The sequence below is a fragment of the Danio rerio genome, chromosome 8 (genome assembly GCF_049306965.1).
Source record: "Danio rerio strain Tuebingen ecotype United States chromosome 8, GRCz12tu, whole genome shotgun sequence".
NCBI classification, from domain to species: Eukaryota; Metazoa; Chordata; class Actinopteri; order Cypriniformes; family Danionidae; genus Danio; species Danio rerio.
In genome coordinates, this window is record NC_133183.1 from 19,422,300 (window position 1) to 19,438,747 (window position 16,448).

Below are 16,448 nucleotides of genomic sequence, written 5' to 3' on the forward strand. Positions count from 1 at the left end.
GGTACCAAATCACGTTGTTCATCAAAGATGCCGCCCTCTTTCTGAGCTGCATTTTTGGAGCTCCATTTACCGTCGATTGAAAACAGGAATCCTTTTTAGCAGCTCGAGGGCCGCCTGTCTCTATGGATCAAATCAGAATAACAAATTCAGCCAGATATACAAGTCATTGTGCAGACTCGAGTCCCTCTCCACAGAAACACACCTCTGCAGAACAATATGCCTCAAAGCCCGGCGCGATTGTCCTTCACGCAGAATGACTGGAATGTCTGAAGAATCTCTTGAGAGAAATTGGCCGAGACCTCAACAACTGACCCCCATGTATTCACACATGCCATGAGTCAATCTACAATCAACATTTTTTTCCTTGACAAGTCTCTTATTTTAGCCCTTGTTTTAATCACGGCGGTATTCAAAAGGACCGAGCGTATGAATGAGCGTCTGAAGAAAAGACGATAAAGCTTAAAAGCCCCCCTAGAAACTCACTTCACACTGATTAAAGCCTGTTTCCAGCCCCATCTCTGGTTTTTAATGCCTCTCTGCATCAGGTTTTTAGCTGTTTTCGAGCTGTTCTTTGTCCTGACTTTCAATGTGGCCCTTTTACGGCGCACCTCATACTGTAAAGCAATCAGAAACTCCAGAGGGGATGTTTCCGTATGACATCATTACCTCTTGACGATAGCCTCCAGATGGGTAAACCATTTCACTTCATCTCCCTCTCACTTTCTGAAGGGGAATCTTAGACATAAACCTCACCATCCTGGACCAGCAGAATCAAGCTGAGTGGAAACCCCCGTTATTAAACGCCTAAATCTTCTGCCGAGCAACTTTGAAGTCGTTAAAATATTACATAATCACTCTCTTAAGATGGATTCCGCAGAAGTGACGACTGACTTTAATTGTCGGTGAAACATTTGGAAGACTCTGCGGCATGTAAGGAGATGCCAGTTTGTCTTTTCATAATTCAAATCTCCACCAGTTGCTCCAGTAGTATTTAGCAGGTCTTTGGAAAACAGTTGATTCTTCTTTCATATATCTTTATTAATTGTTTGTAGAAATGAAACGCCCCACAGCCAATCATAACATATTGGGATACTTACTCATCATCTGGTGTGAGCTGCACGGGTTCGTTGGTGAACTGTGTGTCAAAGTTTTCTAAACCGTAGTCATCTGTGATTTGAGGTTTGAACGGTGGCGTCACCTGCTTCTGTTCCAGCTACAAGAGAAAAAAGGGAGAAAATTGTTACTGAATCCACTCTGATATTACAATATCAATCAAGGATATTTAATTAATGTCAATGCGCTTTTTCCCCCTAAAACCTGTAAGCAGTCTATACTGTCTGCATTGCACACATTACAGTTTTTCTCAGTCGCTTTGGTGCATTTCTTACAACACTAGTGCATTTTTGCACAACATTTAATATTTTCCCAAAACAATTAGTACAAACTGCAAAACCTAGCTGATAACCTGCAAAAGCACATCACATGCTCAAAATGGATAGTTTATTCCTCAAAAGCAAGTATTCATGTCAATCAAAGTGTCTGTGTCATCAAAATGAAAAGTCCTGACACCATTGTTTATGAACAAGATAGTCAAATGGCTTAGTCATGTTTTCATTATGACAGTTTACTCTCTACATTTTTTCAATGCAAAACAGTCAGATTTTGGTGACACGTCCTGAAAATGCTCAAGACAGCACTGTATACTGTTAGCACAGCCATTTGAAAACTACAGTAAAGTTAGACATCACTGCATTTAGTGAGGTATCTGAGTACAAGACACTGAATATGTATGTTTCACATTTTTACTGCATTTGCTCTTTGCAATCCTAATTTATTCACAGCATTGTGCAAAAGAATAAACACACCCTTATTTACAACAAACATAAACTCCCTTTAGGTAGAGCTGTGCACACTGTACACAATATTACAGTACATATTGGAACTGAGCCTACAACATACACAGGTCTGTAAATCATTCATTAAATTGTTCAATTTTAAAGACATTTTCAGGAAAATAAAGATTTAAATTTGTTTTAAAAAATGAGCTTGACAGATTTTGACAACTAGTTCAACATTTTTGTGTGTAATGACTCAAGTAATGAAATGAAGATTGTTCGTTTTATATAGAATGACTATTCAGCATTTACAAGTTTAGTTCATTTTGACTGACATGACATAAGAAAATGATAATGTTATAAACAGCAGAGAGTTGTATGAAAGCAATTGATGCATGTCCAAAAGCATGGGGGGTTTGGCAAATTGTGGAGGGGGCGATTAAATTGAACAATCTATTCATCATTTGATCAATAAGCGTCAGTTGTCATTCAAGAAAATTACCAAAATGAACAACCCCTACTTCAACTAAAATAATAATTTAACACAATAATTAAACTGAAACAGTAGCTAATTTAAAAAAAAAATACTCAAATTACTCCAACAATCTACTTTATTAAAAATATTAAAATGATATATTTTCTGAAACCTCACAAGTGACTGATTTGTACATATTCTGATTCATAAATTCAGACTATTCGAATTTACATTTGATTACAAAAAATTTGCAAGCAACGCATACTTCTACATACTTATATTTATAACTTAATAGTCCATAATATACCTTAGCCCATCGCCAAATTTTAAGAAATAGTCTCAGTGAAAACACATTTCTGTATAGTACAGAAACAAAACAAAACAAAAATTAAAACAATCTGTCAAAAAGCATTTTGAATTAGATTACTTGAATGAGGTAGTAATTAAAACACAGTCCAAAATCTTGGATGAGAGAATGATGTTCACTAACATTTTGGAAAGAACAACTGCCAATTCATATCTACCACTTCTGAGTCATTTAATAAATGGTTGACCTAGTGTGACATCAACCTAGGCTCATTCTGAAAATGTAGTGCCATACATTTCTAGAGAGTGTCAAATATGTCCCAGGAGCTACTTTTATTTATTTATTTTTTGTTGCCATTTTTGTTTTCGCTAATCCACCAGAGGCCGCTGAAAAGAAAAGCCCTCGCCGGATTTTTACAACATTTTCAAATTTTAGCACATGCTCACCCTGTTATTTACTGGTTTATATTATTTTTTGGCTTCTGTTTTTGTCTTTGTGCACACTTTTTGGAACTATTCTTCTCCAGTCTCAGGTCTGTCAATGTACATGGTGAGCCAATGGACAAACTGGCAACAGCAGAAAAGCCCACGTGAAAAGAAACGGCAACGGCATCATACCTACATCTGGCTACATAATTTGTGATCTCCAGAAATGCATTTAGGGCTACGTTTTCAGAATGAGCCTATATCTTGTGTGACATCCATGTTCACATAAAAACAGGGAAAAAATGTAAAGTTAGACAAAAGTCTAACTCAGGGCCACTAATGAAAGATATTCAATTTTTCACAACCTAAAGACACCAAATTCACCAAAGTATTGTCTCTCAGGGACACTTTGGAAATCTGAAGCATCTCAGAGTGTTTTTAATGAAAGAGAACAAGATTTTTAAACAAGTGAGGAACAAGGAGAAAATTAATGGAGGGCAGATAGAAGAAAGAAACCATAGATTTATTGTAGACCGAGGACTGATGTTAAGCACTTGTCAGAATGGACGGATTCTGTGGATGTCAACAGTATGGGTCAGATAAGGTTTGTTTTCCCATTTTGGACTCTTTTTGCTTTTCTAATGTTCGCTGTGTGTTTTGAGGACACCATCCTGCTGTGCTTCACTCCACGCCGAGCTGCACAAGCTGGAACAGATGGCTGCTCCTCTCTCCTTTCACTAGCTTCTCACTCTCTCCATTTAGTCTAATTCATGAGTCCAGCTTAATGCCTCGTGTTGGTCTGTCAAATGGCAGAAAATAGACTATTACATTATTAACGAAATAGAGAGTGGTGTTTGTGCAAAACTAGCCAATATGCGGCTGGCAGAATGTTCTGAATGTTTTTTTTTTTTTTTTTTGTGAGCTGATTTGCAGTTTAGTAAACCATTAGGTGGTTGCGAAACCTGTCAGGTGTCCAGCAGTTTCCTCTTTGTTTTCTTTAATAATTATTTTTTAATCATTCATATATGTTCCAAATATTAAATAAAAATTTCTGTTCTTTCATTGTAATTCCAAATAATTTGTTTTTATAATTCTAACTTTATTTCAGACAATTCTAAGACTATATCCCACAATTAAGGCAAGTTTTGTTTATTTATTTATTTATTTATATAGCACATTTCATACAATTAAAAGTGCTTTACATAAAAAGGAATAATTCAATTATATTAATCTTTATCTGTATAGCACTTTTACAATATAGATTGTGTCAAAGCAGCCACACATAGAAGATTTTAGTGAATTGAAACATTGTATAAAAGAGCCAAGTATAAATAAAACAAAAACAAATTATATAAAAAAAGATGAAAACAGTGTAAAGACAGAGTTTTTCAATATTCCAAAACACCGGTGTATCATATTTTCTCATTTTACTCTGGGACTTCCCCATTCTGGCGATACCGATTTTTGTTAACACTTTACAATAAGGTTCATTAGTTAATGCATTTACTAACATGACCTAATCATGAACAACACATGTACAGCATTTATCAATCATAATTGAACATTTACTAATGCATTATTAACATCCAAGTCCATGCCTGTTAACATTAGTTAATGCACCATGAGTTAACATGAACTAACAATGAACAACTGTATTTTCATTAACTCATTAACGTTAACTAACACCAACAAATACAGTAGTAAATGTATTGTTCATGTTAGTAAATGCATTAATTAACATTAACTAATGAACCTTATTGTAAAGTGTGACCCGATTTTTCACCTAAAATCGAAAACTTAAGCTTTACAGCTCTTATTAAGTGCACTTTTACTCAGCTCTAATTAAGTGCAACAAACACTTTTAAAAATATATAATTATGAGATGTTAACTTACATATGCTTGAAGTTACCACCCCCTTCCAAAAAAAATCATACTTCTGAGAGAGAAAAAAGGTAAAATTAAAGTCATAGTTCAACCGAAAATAAAAAATCACTCACCAATAACATTAGCCATTAATATCAACAGTAGAAAACCATTCTATAAAAAGACAATTGCTACTAATTTTTAACATTAAAAAAAAAAAAAAAATCTTCTGTTGTGTTTAATAGAGAAAAGAACCCCAAAGTAGATTGGAATATATGGAGGCTGAGTAAATGATTTCAGAATAAAATTTTGGGCAAACTATACCATTAATTTTGTCAAAACTGTCTCAAACTGGCTCAAAAGTCACGATTTGCCATAAATCTACACTGTAAAAATGCTGGGTTTCACACAATTGATTTGTGTTGGAATTAAGTTATACGGCATATCATACACAAGACGGAATAAGGCACAAGACATGTATGGTGCGATTTGTTGCTATTTTCAGACCGGCGCAACCCTAATTTTTTAGCCACATGGGTGTTCCGATCTAAAAAGAAGGCGTGTTAAGGCGCATTGTTGATGCATTGCTATTTTCAGGAACTAAAATCAGAGATGGCAAAAATACACACTTCCTTTACTTAAGTAGAAGTACAGATACTCATGTTTAAAATGACTCTGGTAAAAGTTGAAGTACTGACTACACTTTTGTATAGTAAAACTTTAGTAGTACACTTTTTGTAAGTAAAAGTAAAGAAGTACAGCCTCAAAAATGTACAAAAGTGAAAGAGTAAAAAGTACTCGTTTCAACCACAGTCCCAAAGACATGCGAAAAAATGGCTTGTTTTTGAACTGGAATGTGTCTCTCGTCTACCAGTGATCCTAACAAGCAAAAGGTATCTTATTACCGCGTAAACAAGGCAGCATCAGTCATGTTAGATTTGCCATCTTCCTCTGTCACGTCTGCGTAGTCATCCTAGCTTTTCTCATAGTAATCTTCATTAACTAGCCCACGTACGGTGCGCGATAGCCTTGAAAAGACCACGCAGTGCAGCACGCAGGCGCGCAATGAGAAAAAATAAACTGACAGCATCAAAACTGTGTTCATATTGCGCAATGACAATAATATAGATCATGCCACTAAACACATGAAAACGAGTTTAAAAATGTTTAAAAAATGTAAGGAGTAGAAAGTACAGATATTTGTGTAAAAATGTAAGAAGTAAAAATTAAAAAAGTCGTCAGAAAAATAAGGAGTGGAGTAAAGTACCGATACCAGAAAAATCTTCTTAAGTACAGTAACAAAGTATTTGTACTTCGTTACTTCCCATCCCTGACTAAAATAGACTGCAACATTGACCAACTGAAAGCTGCTCTAAAGTCCAGCGCAGAGTGTGTGAGGTATCCTACAGTATATGATCCAAACACTCACTAGTTGCTTAATAAACACAGGATGAACAGCATTGCACAAATATCTTCACATATGAAAAAAAAACATGCCTTCTTCATGTCGGGGGCTTTTTTTCAGTTTATTCATGACAATTAGCATTTGTATAATGTTATTATTATTAGTAGTAGTATTTCTTATATATATATATATATATATATATATATATATATATATATATATATATATATAAATATATGTATATATATATATATGTGTTTTAAAGTTTAGGTTTGTCCACCCGTCGAGTTTTGAAGACATATAAATCACCATATGGGGCATTAGAATAGGATGTGTGTTTGGAAATAACTCAGTATTTTGACCACACTTCATTATTATTGTTCATTTATTTGTTGGCTGGAAATTTTAACTGAATTTAGAAATAGTTTGAAACAAATCTTTGCGCTTAACAAACAAAATGAAATATGTAGGCTAAGGGAGGTCTACAGTGGAGTGTGTCCAACACCTTTTACAAATTTAAGTGAATTGAACATAAAACAATTAACAACCCTCAAGAATTGTGTTGTTTCAGATCAATTTACATAAGTACAACAAACAGCAAACATAATTGTTTGATTGTATATTTAATTTTGTGCTCCCATATATTTATGTTTGAAACAGTGTATAAAATATTTATTTATCTATGTTCGAATATTTTGGATCCCTAACACTTTTTTGTGAATTTTTTTTTCAGATAGCAAGTGTTAAATTTACAAAATTTGACACTTAAAAACTGAAGCATTTTTTCAATATTCAAGTATTCCACATAACACCTCACAATTTGACCACATTTTCTGATTAAATAAACGCAGCCTTGACCAAAAGAGACTTCTTTTTAATCATACGAAAATCTCCAGACTTCTGAACAGCAGTGTATTGCACATCGTCATCCTCCTCATTTTCCCCAAGAGCAATCTACTCTGCCTTTGCATATGTGTTTGGATTGCAGTGTAATGGCAAAACAAAAGCCGAAAGAGACATAACAACGAGTTAAAGACGGCACACGGGGGAACAGGGATGTTAATTGGTGCCCAGCCGCCATGTGTGCGTGTTTTTTTTATTCCCGAGGCCATTGAGAGTCAGGCGTGACGCATTTGGCTGCAACCTGCTTGGTGGAACATGCTAATGCTCGTCTCTGTAGCAGAAAACCAATTACACACGCAAAACCCATCCAGATGCACAGAGACTCTTCACGCTGCTGTGTGGGAGTGGATTATTCCCCACTCAGCTCCACAGCAAAGTCTCGCTTCCAGCCGTTCTCTCAGTCTCCCTGTCGGGGGTCCGGCATACTCCTTTCTGTGACAAAATGAAGGCGAATCTGCTAGGATGATTGCAGTGGGACTCTATGGCTCCCTTCACACCTGCTATTGATGTGTTGTTGGTGATCGCATCTCAGTCTGATTACATTTGATCACATTAAAAGTGTTGTAAATGCACCCAGGATGCAGCAGGATCTGATCACACAACATTTTCAATTCGAAATGCACGTGGGTATATTGGATTTGTAATGCAAATGGTGATTTGTTTCTGGATTCTGGATCAGGTGACAAGAAATTGGTTTTAAAATGAAGAATGCAAAGACTCTTATTTTACTCAAGAAATAAAAAATCAGTTGTAAGCTTTACCTTGTGGCCACACGATATACAGTTGAAGTCAAAATTATTAGATCTGTGAATAGTTTTGTCTTTTTAAATATTTCCCAAATGATGTTTAACAGAGCAAGGAGTTTTTCACAGTATTTTCTATAATATTTTAATATTATATATTTTTCCTCTGGAGAAAGTCTTATTTGTTTTATTTCGGCTAAAATAAAAGCAGTTTTATGTTTAAATAGTTTACTGTGAAAAAACAAACACTGTATCAGTACAAATAGTTACATATCATTATCTTTGTTGTTTTTTTTTCATAAAAAAAAAATAATAATAAATAAATATATATATATATATATATATATATATATATATATATATATATATATATATATATATAATAAAAAAGAGAAAAAGTAATAATGATAATAATAATAAAAAAGGAAAAGAAAAATGGAAACAAGAGTAATAAGTGTACAGAAAATTACAGCCAACTATCACAATCAAATGTTCACATACATTGTCAACGTTGAAAGTAAATATTTACAATTAAACAGTATAAAATAGTATTAGATAAAACAAATACATTACTACGAAATAAATTAAAAAGTGAAGAAGAATGGAAGGCAATACCTTAAGAGAGTTAAAGTAAGTTATAAAACATTGCCACTTTTTAAAGAAATTGTTTTTTCCAGAGCATCTAACCTTTTCCAACTTAAGAAAACACATGGTATCTACAAGACATTGGGATGTAGTTAGAGGCTTATTTGATATTCAGTGAAGTAGAATAGGACGCTTGGCTAATAGTGAGGTAAAGGCCAAAACATCAAGTTGTTTAGAATTGAATTGGGACCAAATCTTTGAAACCCCAAAAATGGCAACATCAGGGGATGGGTCTATATTTACCTGCAACACCTTGGAAATAATTGTAAAATAATTAATGCAATAATTCTGTTATAAAACCAGTTTAAATAAAAATAAACAAACATTTTAAGGTCAATTTTATTAGCCACATTAAGCAATATATTTATTTGATTGTTTACAGAACAAACCATCGTTATACAATAGCTTGCCTAATTACCTTAACTTGCCAAGTTAACCTAATTAACCTTAAGCCTTTAAATCACACTTTAAGCTCAATGCTGGTATCTTAAAACAATATCTAGTAAAATATTATTTACTGTCATCATGTATAAAAAAAGGAATCAGTTATTAGAAATTAAAACTATTATGTTTTCAATAAACAGAAATTGGTAGGAAAAAATATACGGAGAGGATAATACTTCAGGATGGCTAGTAATACTGACTTCAACTGTATATAAGTAAATGGCGTCCACAATAGTAGGGCTGGAATGATAAACTGAAGCAATGTGATTCCTGGATCGATTTTTTATTTTAAATTTTTTTTTTGGAATTCACTGTGATTCTCTCTTTTTTTTTTTTTTTTTTTGCAATTTTAGAACACAGAACATACGCGGACAATTACAATTATTATAGATTTAAGGCTTTAAGATAATTAACAGTTCTTTTTGCTTTGGTATTTTTTGTTTCTTTTATCGTAGGTAATGAACTATTTCTATTTTAAAGTGAGTAAAATTAGTTTATTTACTGCCCATTTACATTTATGAATAAAAAATGTTTCCAGATATAATGAGTAAATTAACAATATAGCAAATTTTGAAGTCAACTGTATTCTCATAACAAATAAAATACCTTTTTCTTTGAATTCCAATGCATTATTCGTTCTTTGCTTAATAAAAAAAAAGAAAAGATCACACCAAAACAATTGTGTATAAATAAATACAATCATAAAATAAATGAACAATACTCAGTTCTTTACTATTACAGAAAGCCCATTTTAAATCAACATCTGTACAAAATTTAGCAATTACCTGTTCTTGCACTGCGATTCTCTCTGGAATCGATTCTGAGCTAAGCTAAGCACAATAGGCTAGTTTTTAATGCTACATTCTTATGTTGAGTCCAGACTGCATGATTTTCAAAGTATTCACGTCACAGATGGTTTCGCACTGCATGACTATCTGGGATAGCGTTTCGTTGCTGCAGTGTTTACACTGCAGGATAGATCGGCGACAGGGGGTTTCACACTGCATGACTTTACAATAGGAAGAATTGCAGACAACTTCATCCAAAATAGTCTCACAACCAAACACACACGGGAAATGACATTGAAACAATGCAAGGTTATGTAGTATATCTTTTGTCATTAACTACATAATGAGAAAGAAGCCTTTAGGGGGGTAAAAATGTACTTATTTTGCTCACCTAGCTTTTAAAGGGAATTAGCAATTTCTCCTTGACATTTTTTTTTTCGACCCGGTTGAGATATCACTCAGATGACACGTCAAATAGACACAGGTGCTCCAGCCAAATTAACACTAGTTTTTCCTTCATTTCTTGGGTCCAAATAGACCAACCTCTCGCTGGCCTGCAGATATACTACTAGTGGATGCTGTTCTCTCATTGTCTGTAGGTAATTGTTGACGTGTTTTTAAATCACAGACAGGTCAAGATATTTAGCATGTCAAATATGTGATGGGTGTCAGTGACCTATCGACGATTCTCTTCAGATGGCGTCTTTGATAGTTCACACTGTGATTGTTGCTCACGCGAATGAGCACCGATTTGCTTGTGATTTCAGGCATTTGTCTGCAATTTCTCAAAATCTGTTGGCGATTCAAAATCGGGGCTAAAATCATGCAGTCGAAACACGGCATTAGTGAACATGAAGAAGGGTGCTTGTGCTTTTGATTATGTGCTATAAGTAGTCAAATGCACTCTTTTATTACACGGAATTAATGTAAATAGCTCACTATGAACGCTTGTAGAATTCGCTGTTGTTGTATGTAGAAGAATTGATAAAGAGTGTGGCTGTTTGTAAAGTTACACCATCTGGCTATAAACTAAGCTCTGAATCGAGTTACGAGAAAATTTATGCATTCAGAAAATTTCTGAATCAATGCAAAAAATGTATTTCCAATTCGCAATGCAGCCCTAGCTGTTGGGCAGTTTTTAATCAATCTGATCACAAGTGAAGGATGCTAAATACAGGTGTCAATGTCTTAAAAATGTTTTCAGATTGTTCGCTTTCCACCTCTTCCAGAGCTATTTGATTGGATTGCTTTTTCAATGTAAATACTCAAGCAGTCGATTGTGTTCAGACATCTACTAAAGACCATGGACTTTCTGGCTGCAGAATAAATATATGACCATGGACCATAAAAACAGTCAAAGGTGTCAGTTTTTTTATAAAATACACTTTCTTTTGCTGTATACTTTGTTTTAATAGGGCAATATTTGACTGAGATAAAAAGAAAATAATATATAGAGAAGGTGACGCAGTGGCGCAGTAGGTAGTGCTATCGCCTCACAGCAAGAAGGTCGCTGGTTTGAGCCTCGGCTGGGTCAGTTGGCGTTTTTCTGTGTGGAGTTTGCATGTTCTCCCTGCTTTCGCATGGGTTAACTCCGGTTTCCCCCAGTCCAAACACATGTGGTACAGGTGAATTGGGTAGGCTAAATTGTCCGTAGTGTATGAGTGTGAGTGAGTGCTTGTGGATGTTTCCTAGAGATGGGTTGCGGCTGGAAGAGCATCTGCTGCTTCAAAACATGCTGGATAAGTTGGTGGTTCATTCCGCTGTGGTGACCCTGGATTAATAAAGGGACTAAGCTAAAAAGAACATGAATGAATGAATGAAAAGATAGAGAAAATCGCCTAAAGAGGATAATTCACCAAAAAGTGCAAATTCTGCTATCATTTACTCACACTCTTCTTGTTCTTTTGTTGAACACATCATATATTGAAGAATGTTAAAATCCATAGTTAAGTCAATGGTTTTCAACAATTTTCAAAATATCTTCTTTTGTGAACCAAAACAATCATGAACCAAAACCAAACAGAACCAAAAAAATGTGATTTTATAATTAATATTTGAATAATTTTGAATAAAAAAGAACAATTAATAATTTTGAATAATACAACTTATTTTTGACTATTGCCAAAAAATGTAAAAGTGGACATAAGACACATGTTATCAATATAGAACATGTTGTGAAAAAGTGTCACGCTTGATCAGTGTGAAGGACTCGAAGACTCATAAGGAATATCCATGGACGATCAGGGGAAGACAAAGGAGCAAAGATGAGGATAACCATCCAACTTCAATACTGGCTGGGGAGTGAAGGGATAAGGTGAGCTTATATATTGTCCTTGATGAGGAGGAACAGGTGCAGGTGATTGGTGAGGGAGAACTGTCATTGGAAGAGTATGAACGAGCCGTGGGTGTGACAAAAAGTGCATCAAAACAAGGAATTTATACTCCACTGCATTGAGCCAAAACACATGGATTACAAGATTATAACATTATAATGCATTCATTCATTTTCTTTTCGGCTTAGTCCCATTATTAATCTGGGGTCGCCACAGCGGATTTACCCTCCAACTTATCCAGCACGTTTTACAAAGCGGATGCCCTTCCAGCCACAACCAATCACTAGGAAACATCATTCACGCTCATACACTACGGACAATTTAGCCTACCCAATTTACCTATACCGCATGTCTTTGGACTTGTGGGGGAAACCGGAGCACCCAGAGAAAAACCCACCCGAACACAGGGAGAACATGCAAACTCCACACAGAAACGTCAACTGACCCAGCCGAGGCTCAAACCAGCCACTTTTTTGATTTGAGGTAAACGTGCTGCCCACTGCGCCACTGCGTTGCCCATAATATTATAATTATATATGTAATAAGATTATAATAAGAAGAATCATAGATGCCATCCACATGCTTTTTATTTGCTTGCTCACCTACTTGCTTACAAGTCAAGAACTTTCATTTTACTTAAATAATAAAGAATAATTTACTGTAAATAAAAAGAAGCAGAAGAACAGAGAAAATTCTGGAATGACACGATGGTGAATGCATGTTAAATTATTAACAATTATAGTTCTGGCGGACTCGCCATCCTTAAATCTTTTTTTACCAATTGTACTCAGTACGTGATTTCAGACACACTAAAGAATTTACACAGTGGAGAGTAAAACAGCAAAATTACGCCTAACTCTCACATACACAGACATCTGCTGTCAGAGGAATGGATAATTATTATTAATGCATTCAAACCACAGCAGTGGCAAAGCTGGCTGAAATAAAAATCACACACGCACACAATCACTGTCTGATCTCCATGACAGCATGTCACGGCTGTTCTGAGTGTGTTCTGCAATAAAAGAGTAAAGCTTGTTTGTTTCTATTCACCAGGTTTTAAAGAGGGAAACCAGGTTTGAATTACATTGATTCATTTAACTGAGCCTATTTGTCTGAAAACCCTTAAGACGTACTGTTTTAGGACTAAACAATGGCTCTGATTTAGAGTTGTGTCTTTCTGTCGACATTAGAACAGACATTGATTTCACCGCAGCTCTGGATAAGAAAACCGATAATCCATAAACAATAGGATTAGCCATCCTTGAGGATTTATATTCCACCACTTTATTCGACATGCCTATTTAGCTGCATGTTAACATAAACATATTTCAAGCCCATCTCAAGACGTGAACAAGGTGATATGCTGCAGTAAAAAATGTGCATAATGATATCCAGTTGAAGTCAGAATTATTAGCCCCCCTGAATTTTGAACCCCCCTGTTTATTTTTTCCACAGTTTCTGTTTAACAGAGAGCAGATTTTTCAACAAATTTCTGCACATAATAGTTTTAATAACTCATCTCTGATAACTGATTTATTTTATCTTTGCCATGATGACAGTAAATAATATTTGACTAGATATTTTTCAAGACACTTCTATACAGCTTAAAGTGTCATTTAAAGTCTTTACTAGGTTAATTAGGTCAACTAGGCAGGTTAGGGTAATTAGGCAAGTTATTGTATAGCGATGATTTGTTCTGAAGACTATCGAAAAAATATAAAGCTTAAGGGGGCTAATAATTTTGACCTTAAAATGGTTAAAAAACTGCTTTTATTCTAGCCCAAATAAAACAAATAAGACTTTCTCCAGAAGAAAAAAATATATAAGACATACTGTGAAAATGTCCTTGACTGTTAAACATAATTTAGAAAATATTTAAAAAAGAAAAGGGGCTTTCAAAGGGGGGCTAATAATTCTGACTTCAACTGTAGGTGACTTTGAATGTGATGTGTTAGTTGGTGCCAAATGGGCTGGACTGAGTGTTTAAGAAACTGCTTATCTACTAAGAAGGAGATTATAGAGAATGGGCAGAAAAGGAGAAAACATTCAGTGAGCTGCAGATAATGTCTTGTTGATGCCGGAGGCCAGTGGAGAATAGCCAGACTGGTTCATCCAGCCTTGAAGCAGAAGAGCTACAGCAGCAAAAGAAGCGCACTCCTGTCAGATAACTTCAAACAGGTGCAATTTGCACTATCGTGTGTGTTTTTTTACAATTACCTGGCATCTACACTACACTGGCATCTCTGGCCTGTAAAACGTGAGAGTTTTGAAAACCGGTAGATTGCAAGTTTGAAAACAAGCAAAATATGCACTTGACCAGTGAGTGTGAATGGGTGCATATCATGTGATTTAGGGTGTATTGTGTGGACGGAGATCACAGCAAAAACGCCAGTCTGGATGAAGAGCACTTTCATTCTAAAATTTCATTTTAAAATAAAAAAAACACCGGTGTAAACGCAGCCTGAGGCTAAAATTAGCAGATCTCACCAAAACTGGTGAGTAGATTGGAAAAAGGATCCCTGAATCTTAATTTCTGCTGCAGGATTTGGATGGCAGTGCCAGAAATTGGTGCAAAAAACTCGAGAAATGTTTATTTAGTAGCTAAACTTGTGCCTATTTTTAAAAATTGTTACGGCAGAGGAAAAGAACATAAAAATAGGAGGGTAAGGGGTTGAAGATTAGTGAAATGAGAGAAGCCTCAGTGTTTCTTCAGGGACTGAAGTGAGACGATGAGAGACAGAGGGGCTGAAGGAGTGGGAAATCCAGGTTGCTTTTTTCGACAGCGTGAGGCAGATTGCAGAAGATAGAGTGAGAAAGTCTTGAATGAAGAGCGGGAAATCATACCCGACAGCGAGAGACAAAGTGGGAGAGAGTGAGAAAAGGAGAGAGAGAAGGAGGTGGACTGAGATGGCGAGAGACGGAGTGATGCTGAATGAGAGAGTAGGGGGGAGAGACTCAGACAGATCCTCTTCACACCGTCTGCACTGTGAGCCCTGGAGGAGATCAGCTCTCGCTCTCTGTGACAACAGCGTACAAAGACAGATTTAGCAGAGGAGGCTGACAGGAACTCCAGAGGAACTGAGACCAAGATGATATCAATCTTTTTCTATTTTTGTTGCAGAGATTGTTTTAATTTGGTCTGCTTGGGAATAGAAATATTGTGTAAATGCTTTACAGAGGAGTCCAAAAGTGTAAGACCTTTACCTTGAAAAACAAAATAAAACTGAAAATACTTTATTGTAGGGATGCACCGATATGAAAAATTTTGGCCAAAACCAAAATGCCTTGTAATAATTAGTCATTATTTTATTAAATAAACTGGTAAACAGATGCTGGGATGTTGTAACCCAATGTTTTGTCAAATATAAGCCAAAAATATAAATAAAGGGGTGGTCCACTACGATATCATATTTTAACTTTAGTTGATGTGTAATGTAGCTGTGTCAACATAGACAACATCTCTGAATGTAATACGCTCAAAGTTCAATGCAAAGGGAGACATTGGCTTTTACAGAGTTATCTTAGCAAAGCCTACATTAAACAAAGTTTGGGGACTACAAAAAAAATTCATCTGGGTTAATGATGTCATAAACCCGTCAGGTTACACACCCAAATGCTGCTATTTTCATGGAGCTTCTGTATTAGGGCTGCCAAAGGACATGACATTCATTTTAATTATGCTACAGAGAATTATAAAAAATATATAGCTCTAGCATTTGACAAAGGACAGCTTCCAGACTCTCCCTGTTCAGTGCTGGATTCAACCAAAACCTCCTCAAAAAAGGAGCAGTACCAACCATGGCTACAATGACTGGTAGTATTTACACAACAGAGGGAAAGCGAGTGCTAGAAGAGGGGTGGTGCTTACTAGTGACAATCTGCGAATCACAGCACATTATGTTAGCTAGCCAAGCTAACCTTTTGGAGGAACTAGGAAATATGTTAGTCGTTAGCTGAGTAGCTGTATATAATCAAAGTAAGAAAAAAATAACGTGATTTTCTACAAATAAAGCATAAGCACACATTGCTTTGCATCTTATAAACACAACCAAGCCTTATAAATACATTCTGGACCACCCCTGTAATATTCAGTTAAAAAAATTAACCAAACGTTGATTTTGTCAATAACATTGGTTTACAACAACCCAGCATCTAATGTGTGTGTGTGTGTGTGTATATATATACAGTATATATATATATATATATATATATATATATATATATATACACACACACACACACACACACACACACACACACACACACACACACATACAC

General features: G+C 35.4%; 1 protein-coding gene across 5 annotated transcripts in view; it reads right to left on the reverse strand.

Annotated features, from left to right (window-relative positions):
- Positions 1–16,448, reverse strand: part of prkcz (protein kinase C, zeta) — a 223,514-nt gene that overhangs the window by 13,842 nt on the left and 193,224 nt on the right. For all 5 annotated transcript variants that reach the window (XM_068222964.2, XM_068222961.2, XM_068222963.2 and 2 more), the window contains 1 exon segment: positions 1,098–1,213. In XM_068222964.2, the coding sequence (XP_068079065.1) occupies positions 1,098–1,213 (116 nt within the window).